General features: G+C 49.4%; 1 protein-coding gene across 2 annotated transcripts in view; it reads right to left on the reverse strand.

Moving 5' to 3' along the window:
• LOC308576653 (UDP-glucuronosyltransferase 1A6-like) overlaps positions 1–10,762 on the reverse strand; it is a 43,624-nt gene extending 32,862 nt beyond the window's left edge. The window contains exon 1 of one of the 2 annotated variants that reach the window (XM_081176337.1): positions 9,889–10,762. In XM_081176337.1, coding sequence (XP_081032463.1) covers positions 9,889–10,746 — 858 coding nt within the window. In that variant the 5' untranslated portion in view covers positions 10,747–10,762. Of the gene's footprint in view, positions 1–3,284; positions 4,198–9,888 lie in introns of those variants that run through there. The other variant, XM_081176335.1, reaches the window with a different exon arrangement.
• Between the last annotated feature and the right edge of the window lie 9,031 nt (positions 10,763–19,793).

The following is a 19,793-nucleotide window of genomic DNA, read 5'->3' on the forward strand; positions in this document are numbered from 1 at the left end:
GAGTGTCTAGCGTGGTGGGGCGTTCCATTGTGGCCAACTGGTCCAGTACCTCGTCCGAAAGCCCTTCGAGATACTGGTCCCGCAGTGCCGAATCATTCCAGGTCAAGTCCTGTGCCAACAGCCGAAACTCCGTGGTATATGCGGCCACCGTGGACTTGCCCTGTTTCAAACACCGAATCGCCCGGTTGGCTTGACTCTCTTTCTGGGGGTTGCCGAACGCGGCCTCTAAACGATTGCAAAATCCCGTATAGTCTGCTAGCAAGGGGGAGTCTTGCCTGAGTAGCGGCAACGCCCACTTGGCCGCCTGGTCCTTTAACAAACTAATCAAAAAGTGCACCTTGGTGCAGTCGTCAGGAAAGTTCCGGGCTCGCCCCTGAATATACAACTTGGCCTGGGCCAGGAACATAGGAAAGCTGGCCGGGGCTCCATCAAATTTCTCAGGCAAAGCCACTGGGTACTTGCCAGGAGCCGGGGCGTCGGCCCCAGGAGCCGGTAGGGCTTCTAAGCGTTGCTGAAGTGCCACGACCGCGTCACTGAGCTGCTGCACGGTGTGGGTCAAGGCCTGGTTCTCCTGGGCCAAAGTCACCAGTGCAGCCGCCTGGTCCTCCATGGCCTCTGGCTCTTCCCGAACGCACCCCTACGAAGGGGGAGTGCGGGTGTGGCGGGAGCAAACTGTGCTGGTCCCGGGGGTAAGGTACCGTGAGTGTAGCAGAGTCCACACGAAGCGGGGCGAGGTCCGATGCAGAGAGACAGGCGGGGAACAGGAACGCTGGAACAGAAGGCTGAGCAGGTAACAGGAACACCGGATGGTCGGGAACAGGAGGCCGAGCAGGGAACAGGAGTACTGGATAGTCAGGAACAGGAAACCGAGCAGGGAACAGGAGTCCCGGTTAGTCAGGAACAGGAGGCCGAGCAGGGATCAGGATCACAGGAAGGTCCGAAGCCAACAACGACGTTGCTCCCGCAACCTGGGGCCGGGATGAGTGGGCTTTTATCCTCTTCTAAGGTCAGGGGCAGTCCCGACCCCCGGGAGCCCCGCCTCCTCTGGCCTTAAGGCGAGCACTCCTCCTGGGGGCAACCAGTTCCCTTCGCCTCTCTGCCCTAAGCCTCTGCAGATCAGGAGAGGCCGAAGGGTTACTGGGCCCTGGAGGAGGCTCACCTGTGGCCACTGAGTCTTCCAGCACCTCTGGGGCCAGAATGGCTTCACCTGGTGCCTGCTCTTGAGTTTCCTCAGCATCTAGGCCTTGCCCCAGTTCAGCCGGCCCTGGAGGCGGGGACTCCTGTGCCGGCTGGGATTCCTCCGAATCGCTCTCAGACTCGGAATCCCAGGCCATCACACATAGAGACTATATAACAACTAATGCATCTAAAGCAGCCATCCAGATTAGATCCCTATATGCTAAGAATCAGGCTCAATCAGTGAAGATAGCCTTGAGACTCTTTCAAATGAAAGTCCTCCCCCTTCTTTTGGTGGGCATCTCTTTAGGCTCCCGTAGGGATTTTTTGAAATTGGATTCTATCCAAACGCGATTCCTTAGAGCCATCCTTAGGCTTCCCCCCTCGGTAGCGGGTGCGGTTATGAGATTAGAGGTCGGCTGTTAAGCTATACGGCATGTGGCCTTGAAGACAAAGCTCTGGCTATGGCTCAAGCTTTGTTTTAAACCAGTGGGTATTGCCCCCTTGATATTGAGGGACGATTTCCAATCATCGTGGGAAAGGGAGGTCACTAACGAGGTTCAATCCAGCAGATTGTCTCACCTTTACTTTGAGTCTGTGACGTACAATCAAGCTAGAGCTGTGATCTCCCGGAGACTGAGTGGCATTGCCAGACAAGAGGACATAGCCCAGGTAAAACCAGGGATGTTCCTAGGGGACCAGATTTATCGGACCATACCAGCCCCCTACCTTGCAGAAATTCACTATGTGGAATACTGTAGACTTCTTACAGCGGCTAGATTAAATGTCCTTGACTCTGCGATATTGTGGGGAAGGTACAGGGGAGTACCATACGCCCAGAGAACCTGTCATTGTGCCATGGGTGTGTTGAGTCCACCGAACACATTCTCTTGACTTGCCCTTCTTATGCAGAGCTTAGACAAAATTTTATAGACCCACTCCTATGTCAGTCTAGCTTCCTATCCGAGAAAACCAGGTTTTACACTTGCTGAATAACGTCACTAGAGCTATACCTTCCTTGGTGGCCAAATTTCTTTTTTTAGCTTTTAAGCATCACAAGACTTTAATTGATTGTATTGATATGGGGCTATCTGTTTAGCCCATTTTAGTGTTGGCTAAGTTCTAAAATCTTCCTGGAGCTTTTAACTGTGTATTGACAAATGTACTTTTTTTTCTGACTGACGGTTGAATAAAAGGTTGATGACCACGCTTCCCCAAGTGATAAATCCATTAAGCAACAATTGCCATTTAACAAAGATATTTGAGGGGATAGTTACAGGGAGGGTTGGAAACAAAAATGGGAATCTTGGTAAAACAGAGGTCTTAATTGCTGCAATCCAGTCCAGGCAACTAAGCCTTAGGTGTTTCCAAAACTTCAGCTCGGCATCAATTGAATTATGCCATTTCCCCAAATTCCTTGGCCAAAGTTGCTTGAGATCGTTCATGATAATCATTGTTGCAATCTGGCTCATGAAGAAAATTGGAACATAATTTTTGAGCCATTTATGACTTGATTGATAATGAGAATACCGATATTGCTCGTGTTCCTGAAACCTGGGTGGATGAGCTGGGATGAGCTGTTCTGACTCAGCTGTGGCTGCCCAGAAACTAGACACAACATCAGCGCACGCTGCAGGCATGGATGGGGAAAGGGGGCTTGCTCTTGGCCTCATCAAGAAGCGCTGCCTGGTGCCATTGTTCTCCTTTAGGCGAAATCTCATTCAGGCATGCATTTTCAGTTCAGTTAATGAGGTGTTATTAGGAGAGTTCTTACCACTTATAGATATTTTGTATATTTTATAGACTATTTATAGATTATTTAGTGAACTCATTGCATGTTTTCTATTGAGTTTTTTGGGGGGGTTTTGCTGGGATGGTGGTGGTTGGAATTAATATCAAACTGTACCACAAAAGAAAAAATAGCACTGGTTGCACCAAACTGGTGATTGACTAGAAAGTCTAAAAATCATGCTTCTACTCATAAAAGAAATTCTACAGAATTCAGAATCCTGTCATAATAAATTTAACAACAAAAATAAAATAAGAAGAAGGAGGAGGAGGAGGAGGAGGAGAGGAGGAGGAGGAGGAGGAGAAGCAGCATTACCAACCTGAGATAACGGCTTCTTCCAAGCACAGTTTACCCCTCCAATTATAATCATATTTGGCATTAGTGGCCTTGGATATTCAGCCACAAAGTCCATTCTCATCAGCCAAATGGATCCATGGCTTAGAAGTTCTGTGAGACTCAGATCTCTCCGCAGAAACTCTGAAGCAAGGCTTGCATAAGGAGAGTAGACAAAGCTGCAGAGGAAGTATTCTGCCAGGTGGAACAGCATATTTTTCACCCGCTGGGCAAACGTCATATGATCTGAGTTTCCTGTCATACCTCTTGGGACATAAGAAGGAGGTCTCGGACACTGTGCAGCTTCAGAGTCAAAACCACATGGTATTCCTCGTAAGAAAAAGACAGAAGGGATGCCAAAGTAGTCAGCAACTATCTGGCCACAAGGCATCATAGGATCTGTAAAGAGAGCATCAAATTTGCTCTCCTTGATATAGCTCATCAGTTCTTGGTTGTATAGTAAATGTGTGCAAGCAGCTAAGAACATAGCATTTGTCTGTTTCATTCTCTCAATTGCTCTAAAAAACCTGACCAAAAAAGGAAGCTCTTGAAAATTGTCATTTCCAAATTCTTTAATAGAGGTATCCATTTCTTCTTGGGTGAAGGGCACTGGATAACTTTTCAAAGTATAAACATCATCTGACGCTTTTATGTGCATATTGATTTCAGGTGCAACAACGACTATCTCATGCCCATTCTTCTTGAGTTGGTTCAGGATGGACTGCATGCTGAGCCAGTGGCTTCCATCCATGGGTACCACCAGGAGTTTCCCACCAGAAACAAAACTCGAAGAATATAGAAGCAGCATGAGGATGGAAACGTATGCCTGGGAGCAGGCCATAGGAGCCATTTTTTGGTCTGTCTGCTTGCTTCTCTCTCAGAAAGTATCAGGTGTGTGCTCCAAGCCAGCCCCTTATATACTGGAGTGCAAAGTCTGACCTTGTGTGCTCTCTTGAAGTAAACATTTAACTAAAAGCCAAGGCTTCTAGTTAAACATTTACTTTGGGAGGTGCTAAAGCTCATAAAAGGTACTACTGGAATTACACAAAATGTTTAGCCACCCTTCATTTTCTTGTTATTGCTTGCATTGTTACAGAGAATACTTTTGCAGTTGTTATGTTTGAAAACAATAAAAACTTTCCATTGTAATTATAATAAAAGAACTGAGCGAATGAGTAGTGGTTAGAGCCACTAAAGCTAAAGAACAGGCACAGAGTCAGTGCATTATTTAATCCCATTCTTGCATCCATCAGATGCCATTGTCATAAATGATGTCAGCCGATGGGCAAGTACAGCTGGTGGGCAGCTGAGAGATTCAGGAAGGGGTTGCACTGAAATCCATGCTAAAATGAAGGGGGAATACCTGTTCTACCAGCTTCTGCAAGGTGTTTTTAAGTCTCAACTTCAGGACTCAAAGCACCTTGCCCCTGGTGTCATATGATTTGGCCCACAGAGTCAGCCCTGAGAAGGATCAGGCCAGTGGAAGCAAGATATTTCTCCAACCCTGCTAGGAATTTATCAGTGTGGACTTGATAGTTCTTGTTCTTCCATAATGAATCCTATTTATTCTTCAACTGAAAACATCATTGCTCTATAGGATTGTATTTGTGTGACACGCTATTTAATTTAAATGTTCATATTAAATAAACTTCTTGCACAGTTTCATCACCACCTAATATAACACTGTGCTCTGCAGGAGTCTTTCAGCTGCTGAGCTGACTCGTCATTATCTGAGCAGTGATAATGTGAGATTTTTTCACCAATAGCCTCAGATTTACCCATAATTTCCCTTCCTACTCCTCACAAAGTCTGATACATTTCTTTTAATTGTGTGGTGCCATGTTTGGGATGCAGTTATGACAGCAACACCGCCATTGCCAGCCTTATCACGAGCCATGCTGAGCTACATCTCTCTTCTCCCCATTTGCGCCTATCACTCCCCACTCTTGCTTTCCTGGCCAGCTGGCGGCCTGACACCAGGGATGTGGGAGCTCCTGCTTTCACCCTGAGGAAGGGAATGCTGGACTTTTTTAAAGAACCCATTTATCTTAGCCAAATTGAGCTGTAACACAAACATCGGAGATATGTTAGTTGTGAGTTTGTGTGTTAGTAAGGAAAACAAGTAATAATTCAGGTTCTGTTGAATCAAAGTCAGGCAACACAGAGGTCAGATAAGGCCAAATTCAAAGAAAACATAGTATCAGCATCAAATTTTATTTCGGCCACAGACCAGCAAAGACAGCACCTTGGATAGCTCCATGTGACTCTCAGGCTGAGAGAGCAGCAAGATCCACAGGGGCAGCAGATTTAGTCTCCAGGAAATGCATTGCTGGCTGCTACTTGGAGGCAGATACTTGGAGGCTGCCTCCTTGGCAGCCCACCCCCAGGCCACCTCTACAGAGGCCTCTCTGCAAAAAGGAGGCACTGCTCGTCTCCCACCCATAGCAAGAAAATGGTGAGGGTTGCCCTCTGGGGTCTCCTGGCTTCTGCACCCACCCAATGTGATGCAGAACAGCCCCCCCAACCCAAAATAGTCTTTGATTCCCACTTCAACCATTGGGTAAGGTTGATTTGATGCCCCCCACCCCGCTCTGGATATAGATATTTACTTCCTCCTTGTTCTCTACGAGGATCTTTATTACACCTCTGTTCTTGATTTTCACTGGTGGATTGGGGGGGGGGGAGCCATTTTGTGGCTCACCTCAGGTGACAAAATGTCTTGGGCCAGCCCTGGCTCTAACTTACTTCAGGAGCAGCTGAGTGATGGCGCTGGGAAGACCACTGTTCGGCTGGGGCTTCCAGACTAGAGTCCAAGGATGGCAAAGTGGTCTCCTGGGGTTTCAAAGGTGCTGGCAAAAAGGCTTCTCCTATACTGGAGTCTCCAGGACACAGGAAGGGCTTGCGGCCAGTTCAGATCCTCAAGCAGTGAGTGATGTTCTCACCTGATGAGGTTTTGCCTTTCCACCCCTCCCAATGAGACAAGAGGATCTGAAACCAAGCTTATTGTACAAAACACCAAAGAGAAATGTGCATGTAATTGCAAATGCAAACAGCCAATACTGTAACTTCGAGCTTTGGCAATGTTAACATAAATATGGGGTATATTGTAAATAAATGTATAGATTCTGAGGGAGGATGAGAATGGCTAAGACCAACATTTGTTCCACAGAGACCCCTGACACTGAAGTGGAAGACTTTTCCCAAGCAAAAGCTCCACTTTAACAAAAAGAGGATACTACACAAATATGCCTCCATAAGAACGGAACAATGGGAAGCCATATATATTTACAAAACCACTGCCAAGATCTGTAGCCAGACTCTGCTGCCAGAATCTAGAGCATGGGCAGAGAACATTTTTTAAGTCACAGGTCACAATCCTTTCACAGGCAACTGCCTCATGCCAGTGGTGGGCAAGGCCAAAATCAAAATAAGTTCCAATTAACACATATTTATCCACACATACATGCTACTTTCAGAAAACCTTTACCCATCAGCATCCTCCCTCCCTCGCTTCCAATCACAGCAATTTAAAACTCCCTTCCACCTCACTTCTTCTTTGTTTATTTCTCTTTTCTTTCCCTTTCTCCCCCTGCAGTTAGTCTTTAAAAAAGGTCACATTTCCCCATTAGTCTAATTGTTCTGCAGGAAGGGTGTGATTTTGGAGGTAGCTGCCGCTGTCTCATAATCCTGTGCCTCATCCTGGCCCAGCAATTTGGGGGAAGTTCCCATGTACTGAGACTAATTGCCAAATGGGGTGCAGTTAGGGGGAGATGGCAACAAATGGGGAGACAGTTAAGGCTTTTCTCCCCAGCTGCAGAAAACGTGGCCAGTAGACTAGGAGAAAATGTCCCACCCACACTTCTTTGGCTTTCATGCTTCACTTTGCACTTGCTTACATTGAATGCCATCTCTTTTTGTTTTCATCACACTGAAGATTTTGTATCACCAGCAAACTTGCCTATTTCACGGCTCCTTCAATGACCCTCAAAGCCCATGTTCTCCCACCTTGCGAGCTCTAAGTATGCACAGCATAAGCCAAGGGATATAGCCCCATTTGATTCTCCTGTATAGTAAGCCCACAACTTACTCACATTTAACTTGTGCGCATTCAGCTTTATGCACTTGGCAATGAATGAATAAATAAATAAATAAATAGGGGGCAGAAAGGGGAGGGGTGTTCAGGAAAAAGTACTTTGGCAATACCACCTGCCATTGTATATTGACCAGTGGCGTAGCGTGGGTTGTCAGCACCCGGGGCAAGGCAAGTAATTTGCGCCCCCTAACCCGTGGATTTGCGCCCCCTAACCCGTGGATTTGCGCCCCCTAACCCTAACCCCCAGATGTTGCGCCCGGTGCGGCCGGCCCCCCCTGCACCCCCCACGCTACGCCACTGATATTGACTATTCATGGTTTTAGCTTTAGGCACTGTCAGGGAACTGACATTGGAGCGAGAGGCGAAGGGGAGGCTCCCAGATGATGCTGGCGAAGGACCCAGCAGCAGGGGGAGAAACAGCTCAGTAGAGGGGGAAGCCAATCAGTGCAACACCGGGGATAAAGGGAGGCAGACGGGGGAATTGGAGAGAGGGCTCCGGGACTCTTCACTGGACATCAGTGAGGAGAGCCCAGGTCCTCCGCTACCCACGCCTACCCTGAGCAGAAGACTCCTGCGCAGTGAGAGGAGGAGGAGACTGGGTGTCAAACAACTTTTATGCTGGAAGAGGTTCAAGAAACGCCCACTGACGGATTCTGCCAGTGACTGAGGCAGCCGCCATGAGAAGGGGCTGTGCAGTCAGAAAGGTTTAACAAGGCAAATTAACCGAGAAAGGCACCAGTTTACGCACGAGTAACTCATACCTATTACAGGCACAATCCCTGAAATGTACCCCTGTGTAAGCTGCAGGCCTACTGTATACTGGTGTGCTGTGACTGGGTGTCAAGTTGCACAATATCCTATCATCCATCATAGTAACACATGCAGGAATGTACTGGCAGGTAGTGGGGCTGTCACTCCTTATCAGGGCATTAAGTACTTGCTACCACAACTCTTTAGACCAGAGCTTTCCTTATCCAGTATTGTGACGCGTTAAGAGTCCACCTGATTCCTGAGTGATGTAACATGATTGGCCAGTCCATATTGGGGGCTGCAGGTCTGCAGTTAGGCTGCCAAAGTCTAAAATAAAAATTTGCCCCCATTTTCTGTTCCTTCTCACACTATCCCCTTGGTTCACAATTCTCTGTTTTATCTGGAAATGATCCCCGGCAAGAGCTAACAAGTTAGGACAGGATGCATTTCTCAGTTCCAGTCAACACCCCCTACTGAAATGCAGAGGAGAAGGCCCCAGACTTTTGCTGCTGACTTGACAGCTGAACTTGGAAGAGCGAAAGTCATGTGTTCCCTGTTTGATAATTCAATCAAAACCACACTGTATCACTTATCAGTTGGCTACTGAAACCTCTGTGACCTCCCAATAATGCTGCAAACTCAATTAAAGCTCCCCTCACAAAGAATCCTGGGATCTGTAGTTTGTTAATCACAGAGCTACAGCTCCCAGCACACTTAATCAATCACAGTTTCCAGGTTTATTTTTCTGGGGTGGGTGGGTGGGGGTGCTTGAAATGTACGCATCCATCTAGAGTCAAGCATTCCCTGTTGTCAAGGACATCTCATTAATTCTTTCCTTTTCTGCACCTTGATACTTCATTGCAAATGCATTTAGTTCGTTTGTTTTTTCTTTCTAAGACTATAACTGAGCTTAGACTTCTGAAACCAGTGTAATTTTAGGGGAGCAGTTAGTGGCATAAACCCAGGCAGGCTGACGCTCTTGAGTCTCCTTCCTTTGAGCCCCATCCCTGTAGCTGCTCATCGTGTGATCCTTGCCCAGTAAAACATTGTGCTCAAGGAATGGCTTCCTTTTTAGATCCACCCAGGCACTCTTGTTCCCCCTCCATTTTGACATGTTTCTCATATAGTTTGTAAAGAAGGCCAGGGATATAACTGCACACATACCCATTTCTTCTATTTCTCTCTCCTCCTTCTCCCCAGCTTCTCCTACACTGCTCTTTTTAATTTGATCCAGTTCTCTGTGGGGGTGTTGGTTTGTATCGTACTCAAATAACAACTTTTTCATTCCCCCCCCCCCTTTGCCATCCCTCCTGAATAACAGTGTAGCTTGCATGGGGCCTATTAAAGAGGTTGCAACTAACTTGTGACATAAAAATATAATAACAGTTAAAAGTCACAAATGAAATGGAAAACAGTAGATATAGTTTATACACTGTCCCTCAATATCAACAAGCACCAGAAATGCAATTTTGACAAACCCCTGCTGTAACAAGTCAATACGGCCATGTTTCTCAGATCAAATAATCACAGGACCAGGCAGTTTTCTTTAAGCAAGGGTTTATCTCCACAACTGCTGAGCTACAGCCACAAATGTCCCATCTCATGCCCCTACCAAACTTGTTTTCAAACAGGAGTACAGAAATCAACATCTCACTATGATAATTCATTCAAGTGTGGCTGTGTTCGTAGCAAAGAGCATGGTAGCAACACAGATCTAAGCTCAAAACCATTGATACATAGCACCTACCTCTGGCAGGATTTTGCCTTCTTCACAGTTAATTCCTCCAATGAAGACCATATTTGGCATCACAGGTCTGGGATACTCAAATACAAAGTCATATCGTAAAAGCCAGACAGAGCCATTTCTGTAAAGTGTTGGTAAGTGAACGTCTCTCTGAAAGAGTTCTGAAGCAAGCTCTTGGTAAGAATTGTACAGTCTCTTAAAAAGTGGCGTCTCTAAGAAGCTAATGAGCAGGTTCAACACTCGCTGGGCAAATGTCATGTGATCAGTGTGGCTGCTATAGCATCTTGGGACATAAGAAACTGGGTCTGGACATTTGCTGATAGCATTCTCTAAACCGCATGGGAATCCACGAAAGAAGTACACAGAAGGGATGGAGAGATGTTCAGCGAGGATGACTCCACATGGCAAAGCTGGATCTGTGAAAAGTGCATCAAACTGAGTCTCTTCCAGGTACTTCATGACTTCTCTGTTCCTCAGAAGGCTTTTGCAATTAATGAAAAACATCTCAATGAGATGCATTAAGCTCCTATATGCTCCTAAAATCATGGCAGGAAAAGAGACTTCATCAAAGGGTTGGTTGCCAAATGAACGGAAACGCTGGGAAAGATCATCTGCTGTATACGGCACAGCAAATGTTTTCCTTGTGTAATACTTTGATTCTTTCATGAGCAGATTAACTTCTGGAGCCACCACCACTATCTCATGCCCTCTTTCACTGAGCTTCTCCACCACAGCACGCATACTGAGCCAGTGGCTTCCATCCTGAGGTATCACTAGCAGCCTCTTTGCCTCTCCAAAGCAGATGAGAACAAAGACAAAACAGACAGCACTGCCATGAAAGCGAGGCACGGCGGAATCCATCTTCAATGTCAGCCAACATTTGTTATGTAACGCTACCTTTTAAATCCTGAGCAGCGCCGTTAACCTTGGATTTACCTGCCCATATTGTTAATGATTGGTATAAAGCACAAGGTTGTTGATTAATGAGAGTCACTTTCCCCAGTGACACTGGTGAAATACTTGCACTGGATCAGTTAGAAATTTGGCCTGATTTTGTAGCTCGCACAAAATCCTCTTCAAGCATGGGTGCCCAAGCATGTAATGCCCTAAGAGAGAATATTATGAAAATGATGTACAGGTGGTACATGACTCCAGTCAAGCTTGCAAAAATATATCACTTGCCCGATAATAAATGTTGGAAATGTAAAGAAATTGAAGGTAGACGTGCCCAAGGATTAAGGCCTTCTGGGAAATGATATATAATGAACTGAAAAAGGTATTTAAATATACTTTCCTGAAGAAACCAGAGGCCTTCCTCCTGGGCATAGTTGGCCAATTGGTGTTAAAGAAGGATAGAACATTTTTTATGTATGCTACAGCAGCAGCAAGAATTCTCATCGCAAAGCATTGGAAGACACAAGAGCTACCCACCCTGGAAGAATGGCAGATGCAACTAATAGACTATATGGAGATGGCGGAAATGACTGGCAGAATCTGAGACCAGGGAGAAGAGTTGGTGGAAGAAGATTGGAGGAAATTTAAAACTTATTTGCAGAAATGTTGTAAAAATTTTGAATGCTGATGACATTGAAATGAATTGAAGAGGTTCTAGCAACAAGGTAAAATGTAAGATGGGATTAATAATAGATAAACTAATAGGGCATGTGTCAGGGGTTCAGGAGCAGAGGCAAGGGCAAGGGAGGAAACAGAGAGCGAGGGGGAGGAGGCAGAAGAAAAGATGAGTGATGACGACGACCCGAGATCTCCGAGTCTTTCCAGTGAATCAGAAGATTCACAGAAAGGAGCACCAGTGGTCAGGGCAAGGGGGGAGCCTAGGGGGACACCCCAGGAAGATAGGGCCAGAGGGGACTCCGAGGAGAGCAGTTGGAAATCGGGACCAGCGTCACAGCCAGAGAGCAGGGAAGAGGAAGAGCGCCAGAGATCAAGCGCTGGCAGCTCGCAACAGGGGGGAGGGCACGAGTCAGGAGTGGCCACACCTCCATCGGGGAGCGAAGAAACGGTCAGACGGAAAGTGGAAGGTTGGGCGCGCGCGCCAAGTTCAAATGCACAGGAAAGTGACGCAGTAGGCAGCCAGGAAAGGGAGCCAGGTCCTAAAGCCCGGCGCAAGGAGACAGGGAGTTCCGGGGGGTCGGCGTCAGAAGAATCCCGGAAGGAAGAGACCCCGGGGGGCAGAGGGACCCAGAGGAGAACAGTCAGGCGGAAAAGGTGGAGCAGGGCTAGGATATTAAGTTAGTGCACAAGGGGCGGAGACTCAGACGGAGCTTCACCGATCTAGCCATTAGACGTAGAGTTGCACGCAGCAGCTTGGGAATGGAAACTGTAACTCAATAAAGACTTTTACTTAATGACCGCTGGCTAGCGTGATCCTCTGTGAGCTAGGATCTTGAAGCAGCTCTGACAGTAAGCTCCGTCTGCAGTTTGTGGGCATCTACAGCCTCGAGGAGAGGAGAGAAGCAGGTGCCCACTAGCTAGCTCACGAACGGCAGACAACATGACGGCTGAGCAGCAGATAGAGGAACTCAGAAAAGCAGTGTCACAACTGAATGCCGAGGCTCTCGCATCCAGGAAGAGAGAGGAGGAGGCAGCTGCCGCCTGCAGGGATCTCCAGGTCAGGTTGGACATGCTTACGAAGCACGGGCAACTGACACCCAAACAGGAGGGAATTGGGTTGGCGAGACGAACAGGTGGTCTGGTCTCTCACTTTGATGGGAACCTGCAGCAGTACCCCAACTTTAGAGCAGATGTAATGTGCGCACTGGAACTGCTGAAAAAAGACTTTAGAGATGAGCAAGAGAAGGTGGGGTTCATCATGTCCCATTTGCATGGGGAAGCTAAAGCATGGCTGCGCAATTTGTGGAGGGATAAGGATCCGGCGCTCCAAAATGCGGATGCCTTTATTAAAGCGATGGATGGGTGTTTCTTATCAAGCATTGACGTGGATCTTGCTCGGCAGCAGATACATGGACTGAAACAAGGGAGGGCCAGCGTAAGGCAGTATCATGCCCGCTTTTTCGCTTTGGTCAGTGCTCTGGAATGGGACAGAGATTCGGCCCCTGTAAGAGACCTGTTTTGGGAGGGATTGCACGGCTCTGTTAAAGATGAAATTGCGAGGGGGGAGAGACCCCGGACCACGCAGGAGATCGTTCAGAGGGCGCTGGCGGTGGGGGTGCGGCTGGAAGAACGTCCATGGAGCAGGGACGAAGGGCGTGGAGGGCGCGAACCAGCCAGGGGCTCCTCCTTCCTTCCCAGAGAAGCAGCACGTGCGCAATCCACGCCTCCACAAGGAGGAGGGGTGGAACCTATGGAGGTTGGAAGTGCAAGGGCTCAGTCAGCAGCCAGAGCCCTAGCACCGACAACAGTGAAAGCGAAGCCTCCTAGAGGGAACAGGAAGTGTTACATCTGCGAGGATCCAGGGCATATGGCGAAAGAGTGTCCCCGGAGGCTCCACAAGCACACTGCAGCCTCAGCAATGGTAACTGCAGCAACGCAACAAGGAGGACCACAGCAGGGAAACGACGATGTCTGGCTAGAGGAAGAGGCAATGGGGCCCAGCCAGACGTGTCAGTGAAGAAGTCCCCAGAAATTTCGCAGCCCATGGACCCCCTCCCGCCCAAACCAGTAGTGAGGCTCACCGCATCGCTCCAGCTGCCCAATGGAATCACCATTGACTCGGGTAGCAATGCGGACTTTATAGGGCAGGACTTTGTAGACCGGCACGCTATACAGTTGCTGCCGGCCACGCTGCCCCTGCAGGTGGTCACGGTGGATGGCAGGGAGCTGCTAGGGGGGCAAGTGGTGAAGCAGACGCCACCAATGGTGATGCGCCTTGGGAATCACAAGGAAATCATCAGCTTCAACGTCACTCAACTATCGGACACGCCCATTGTATTGGGCATGAGTTGGCTGGACAAGCACAGCCCGACGCTGGCTTGGTACCAGAGGCAGCTGACCTTCGGCTCTTCCTTTTGTGCTGAACACTGCATCGTTCCCCGGCAGGAAGGAGAGGAAGAGGAGTCACAGCTGCTGCTAGGCACGCTGCAAGCGATTCCCCACAAGTACGCAGAATTTTTGGAGGTTTTCTGCGAGAAGGAGGCAGACAGGCTACCCCCCCACAGACCATATGACTGCAAAATTGACCTGCTGCCGGGGGCGGCGCTGCCTAAAGGGAAGCTGTATTCCATGTCTGAGGACGAACTGCAGGAACTCAAAGAGTTCATAGATCATAATTTGGAGCGCGGTTTCATCCGGGAGTCCAAGGCAGCGGGGGGCAGTCCTGTATTCTTTGTTAAGAAGCGGGACACGCCCCAAAAAAGACTTGTGGTGGACTATCGCATCTTAAACAGTGTGACCAAGCCATCGGACTTCCCCATGCCCCGAATCGACGACCTCCTCGCAAAGGTACGGAAGGGCAGCGTGTTCACCAAGTTAGACCTGCGAGGGGCGTACAACCTCATTCGCATGCGGGAAGGGGATGAGTGGAAGACGGCCATGTTCACGCCTCTGGGCACCTACGAATATAGAGTTATGCCTTTTGGATTGCAAAATGGCTCCCACGTTTTTCAAGCGTTCATGCATCACGTGTTAGCAGGGCTCCTCTACAAGACGTGCGTCTGTTTCTTAGATGACATCCTGATCTTTTCGGAATCGCAGCAGGAGCATGACAGACACGTCAAAGAAGTGCTAAGCAGGCTACAGCAGCATAGGCTCTACGCCAAGCTGGAGAAGTGCCAATTCGACGTGAAGGAGGTGGATTTTCTGGGCTACAAGTTGTCTGACAAGGGGCTCGCCATGGACAGCGCCAAGGTTCGAGCGGTGTTGGACTGGAAGAGCCCACGCAACCGGAAGGAGGTCCAACGGTTTGTCGGCTTCGCGAACTTCTATCGCAAGTTTATCAAAGGCTTCGCTATGCAGACAGCGGCCATCACGGACACGCTTAGCTCCAAGAAAAAGAAGTTCATCTGGACAGAGCAGGCGGAGCAGTCCTTTCAGGCACTCAAGCGTCTCTTCGCGTCGGAAGAGCAGCTGCTGCATGTCGACCCCAGCAGGCCGATGAGGGTGGAGACAGACGCCTCGGACAGAGCCGTGGGAGCAGTCCTGCTGCAGAAAGACCCGCAGGGGGTTTGGCGGCCGGGAGCGTTTTACTCCAGGAAGCTCAGCAAGTCCGAACAGAACTACACCATCTGGGACAGGGAGTTGCTGGCCATTCATGCAGCATTCAAAGCATGGAGACACTTCCTGATCGGCACCAAGCACACGGTGCAGGTCTGCACGGACCACAAGAATCTGGAGCACTGGCGCACGGCACAGTTCCTGAACCAAAGGCAGATACGTTGGGCTGAGTTCTTTGCGAACTTCAACTTCCGAATAGAGTATGTCCCGGGGGACACCAACATCATGGCGAACGCTCTCTCTCGTAAGCCACAATATCTGGAGGACGCCAAGCCAGCGGCCGCCATGCACATCTTCGCACCAACAGTGTGGGCGTGCGCTGCGGCAACAGTGGACCTGGAGGCGGTGCGGCGAGCGTTGCAGGATGACTCCTTCGCGCAAGCGAAGATGGCAGAGGTGCACAGGGGCACGGCAGCGACCGACGAGTTCCAGCTGAGAGATGGATTGCTCATTCGTAAAGGGGCCATCTACGTGCCGGGAGACGAACTTCGCGCCGAGGTACTGCAGCAGCTGCACGACGCGCCCACTGCCGGGCACTTTGGCAAGGAGAAGACGGTGGAATTAGTCGCCAGGGACTTCTGGTGGCCCGGAATGAGAGGGGAGGTCGCGGACTACGTGGCGAGGTGTGACACCTGCCAGAGGGCCAAACCGGTGCACAAACCGCCGGCCGGACTGTTGGAACCGCTGCAAACTCCGGTCGAACCATGGGAGAGAGTGGCCCTGGACTTTGTCACGGATCTGCCCAGCTCGAGGGGCAAGACGGCCGTGCTGGTGGTGGTGGACTTGTTCTCCAAGATGGCACATTTCATTCCGTGTGCCAAGGTGGCCACGGCGGAGCAAACCGCCAAACTGTTCATAGACCACGTGTTCAAGGTTCACGGTCTGCCACGGTCTATTCTGTCCGACCGGGGGCGACAGTTCATCTCGAATTTCTGGCAGAAGCTGATGGGCTTCCTGAACGTCAAGATCAACCTGGCGTCGGCGAGACACCCGCAGACCAATGGGCAGGCGGAGCGGGTCAATGCCATCATGCAGCAGTACCTGAGATGTTATGCGAATCAACAGCCTGCGACGTGGGTGGATTACCTGCCGCTCGCCGAGTTTGCCTACAACAACACGAAGCACGTGTCCACGGGGGTCACGCCGTTCTTCGCTAACAACGGGAGGCACCCCAGAACCTTCCCGGGACTGGAAAGGATGGGGGAGGGGGAGCCGCAGACAGCAGATGCGTTCGCGTCGGAGTTGCAGGAGGTCCACGATCAGCTGCGGCGACACCTGGAGCTGGCCAAACATGCATACAAGGTGCAAGCGGACAAACACAGAAGGGTTGGCGAAGAGATCCATGTGGGAGACTGGGTCTGGTTAGCAGCCCACGCAGTGCCGGCCAGGTCGTTGGCCAAGAAGAAGCTGGGGCATAAGCAACTGGGGCCCTACCAAGTCGAAGAGCAGGTCAACCCGGTGGCTTTCAGGCTGGCGCTTCCGGAGGGTTCCAGAATGCATCCGGTGTTCCACAGATCGGTGCTCACTCCCTACAAGGCACCGCACAGGTTTCAGGAACCCGGAACGGCACCGAGTCTGCTCAGAGAAGGAACCGGGCACGCGGGAGTGGCACAGAAGGAACGCATCAACGAAGTGACGGAGATTTTGGACTCCAGATGGGGGGAAGAAGGGGTAGAATACCTTCTCGCCAAGGAGGGCACCCCGGCCAGTGCGAACAGCTGGGTGCCGGGCTACGCCTTGGACGAACCTCTGCTCAAAGACGAGTTTCATGCCCTTTTCCCACATAGACCAATGCCAGCAGACTTTTTCGACGACTGGCTTTTCACGCCAACGCTTTCTGCCAGCACGTTCCGGGGGTTCGACTCGGACGAGGACCCGATACGAGACGCCCGTTCCACGGAGGGGTCACCCTCGGGATCTGCCTCAGAACCCTCATATTATTGGGACGATAGACCAGAGGAGCAGTGGCGCAAGAAGTGGCTGGAAGGTCCAGGACGAGCAACGCCGCCAGGAGGAAGTGAGGGAGAGACGGACATGGACGTTTTCGGGGACGACCCTGGTTTCGAGCACGGCGGCACAGAGATGGAAGCGGAGGTGACCGTCGTCGACGAGAGCAGGGAGGCAGAACCGGGAGACTTCAGATGGAGGCCCGCCACGGGAAGCGAACTGTATCCGACGTTCGTCCCTCTGACACAGCAGCACCCAGTTCCCGCACCGGAAGGAGGGGAGGGGGGAACGGGGGGCTTCGAGGGGGGGGATGGATGTCAGGGGTTCAGGAGCAGAGGCAAGGGCAAGGGAGGAAACAGAGAGCGAGGGGGAGGAGGCAGAAGAAAAGATGAGTGATGACGACGACCCGAGATCTCCGAGTCTTTCCAGTGAATCAGAAGATTCACAGAAAGGAGCACCAGTGGTCAGGGCAAGGGGGGAGCCTAGGGGGACACCCCAGGAAGATAGGGCCAGAGGGGACTCCGAGGAGAGCAGTTGGAAATCGGGGCCAGCGTCACAGCCAGAGAGCAGGGAAGAGGAAGAGCGCCAGAGATCAAGCGCTGGCAGCTCGCAACAGGGGGGAGGGCACGAGTCAGGAGTGGCCACACCTCCATCGGGGAGCGAAGAAACGGTCAGACGGAAAGTGGAAGGTTGGGCGCGCGCGCCAAGTTCAAATGCACAGGAAAGTGACGCAGTAGGCAGCCAGGAAAGGGAGCCAGGTCCTAAAGCCCGGCGCAAGGAGACAGGGAGTTCCGGGGGGTCGGCGTCAGAAGAATCCCGGAAGGAAGAGACCCCGGGGGGCAGAGGGACCCAGAGGAGAACAGTCAGGCGGAAAAGGTGGAGCAGGGCTAGGATATTAAGTTGGTGCACAAGGGGCGGAGACTCAGACGGAGCTTCGCCGATCTAGCCATTAGACGTAGAGTTGCACGCAGCAGCTTGGGAATGGAAACTGTAACTCAATAAAGACTTTTACTTAATGACCGCTGGCTAGCGTGATCCTCTGTGAGCTAGGATCTTGAAGCAGCTCTGACAGCATGAATTTGCTGAACCAATTTCTAAAAGGGATACAAAAACGGGAGACGTGAGGAAGTCAGGAAAATAAGTTAATGAAAGATGAGAAACTAAGAAAGAGGGATTTTTGGTTTTTTTGTATATGTGTTTTTTTTCTTTCTATTTTTTGTGTTTAATGTCTGTATCTTTGTATTTTGTAACTTTTTTTTTTTGTTTTATGTATTTTTCTAAAAAATTTTAAACTTTTCTATTGATAAAACTTAATAAAATATTATTAAAAAACAAACAAACAAGCATGGGTGCCCAAAAGTGCTAAAATAATGTACCAGACATAGCTGGCTTCTTGTCTGGAAGTGACCTCCTTAATACAGGATGCTCTTCTTCACGTGTTTGTGGCGTGATCTGCTTGCTGTTCCAAATCAATCCCTGAGGGTCAAACTGCAGGCAGCACTACTCATACATATGCTTGCATCAGCTTGCTTTGCTTACCAAGTGATATTTGACAAGCGGTATGCCACATGATGTCAGTTACGTGAATGATCAAACAGGAGTAATATGAACCAACTTTCTTCAAACAAACTTGCTTTCAACTCCCCAACTTTCTCTATCCCCAGTCTGTTTCTGCTAACTCACTTCCTGGTAGCTGTTCCCTTACGTTTATCTCCCTGACAGCTGCCCTAAACCCTCATTACTTAGTTCCATTATGCACTTGGAAGCTTCAAATCTGGAGCAGAAAGCTGCTCTCTCTACCCCACAAGCAGGAGATCTCTCTTTTCTCCATGGAGTGAGAAGCAAGTTGTGGGTCATTTTGACTGGGAAAATGGCATGTTAGTATGGCCATGTTTTAACTCCAAGTAGCTGCATATGTATGGCTGCTTTGCACAAAAATCAAAAACCATTATGGAATTCTAACTGTCAGGTAATTTAACCTTAAGGCTGTACATTTCACTGTACTGGGCAGGGGTGGGAGAAAAGTGAGAATGAAATTTTGCCATCAGGACCTTGGAGCCTTTGCAAAGGAGCAGCTGCCAGAGGAACTGGCCATTCAAAGCAGTTTCTTGTCCGTCCCCCGTCCCCCCACTTGATTTCATCTAATTCTGGGGGAAAAAGTTATAGCCTTAAAAAGAAGAAGAAGACCATAGTAAAGAGGAAAGTGTGATGCTTCAGTTTTCCCAAATCAAGAATCAGAATCTGACCCAAGCTGAACAACAGGACTTCTGAATTGGGTCAGTTCAAATTGGGCTATTTCAGAAGTGCTGAATCAATCAGGGTCAAACTGAATAATAAACTCCTAATTTATTTATAAATTCAACAAAACTGGCTTAGGATATACCAACAATCCTCTATTATTTCTTAATTTATTAAATTTGTATACTGCTCTCAGTCAGGGCGGTTCACAGCATTTACAATGCAACAGTCATCTTTTGATGTCAGAGCATGGATTACACTGGTTTTTAACCTGAATGTGAAATACAGTGGTACCTCGGGTTACATACACTTCAGGTTACATACGCTTCAGGTTACACACTCCGCTAACCTAGAAATAGTGCTTCAGGTTAAGAACTTTGCTTCAGGATGAGAACAGAAATTGTGCAGCAGCAGTGTGGCGGCAGCAGGAGGCCCCATTAGCTAAAGTAGTGCTTCAGGTTAAGAACAGATTCAGCTTAAGTACGGACCTCCGGAACGAATTAAGTACTTAACCCGAGGTACCACTGTAAAGG

This window comes from Podarcis bocagei, assembly GCF_964188305.1.
Source record: "Podarcis bocagei genome assembly, chromosome: 1".
NCBI lineage: Eukaryota > Metazoa > Chordata > Lepidosauria > Squamata > Lacertidae > Podarcis > Podarcis bocagei.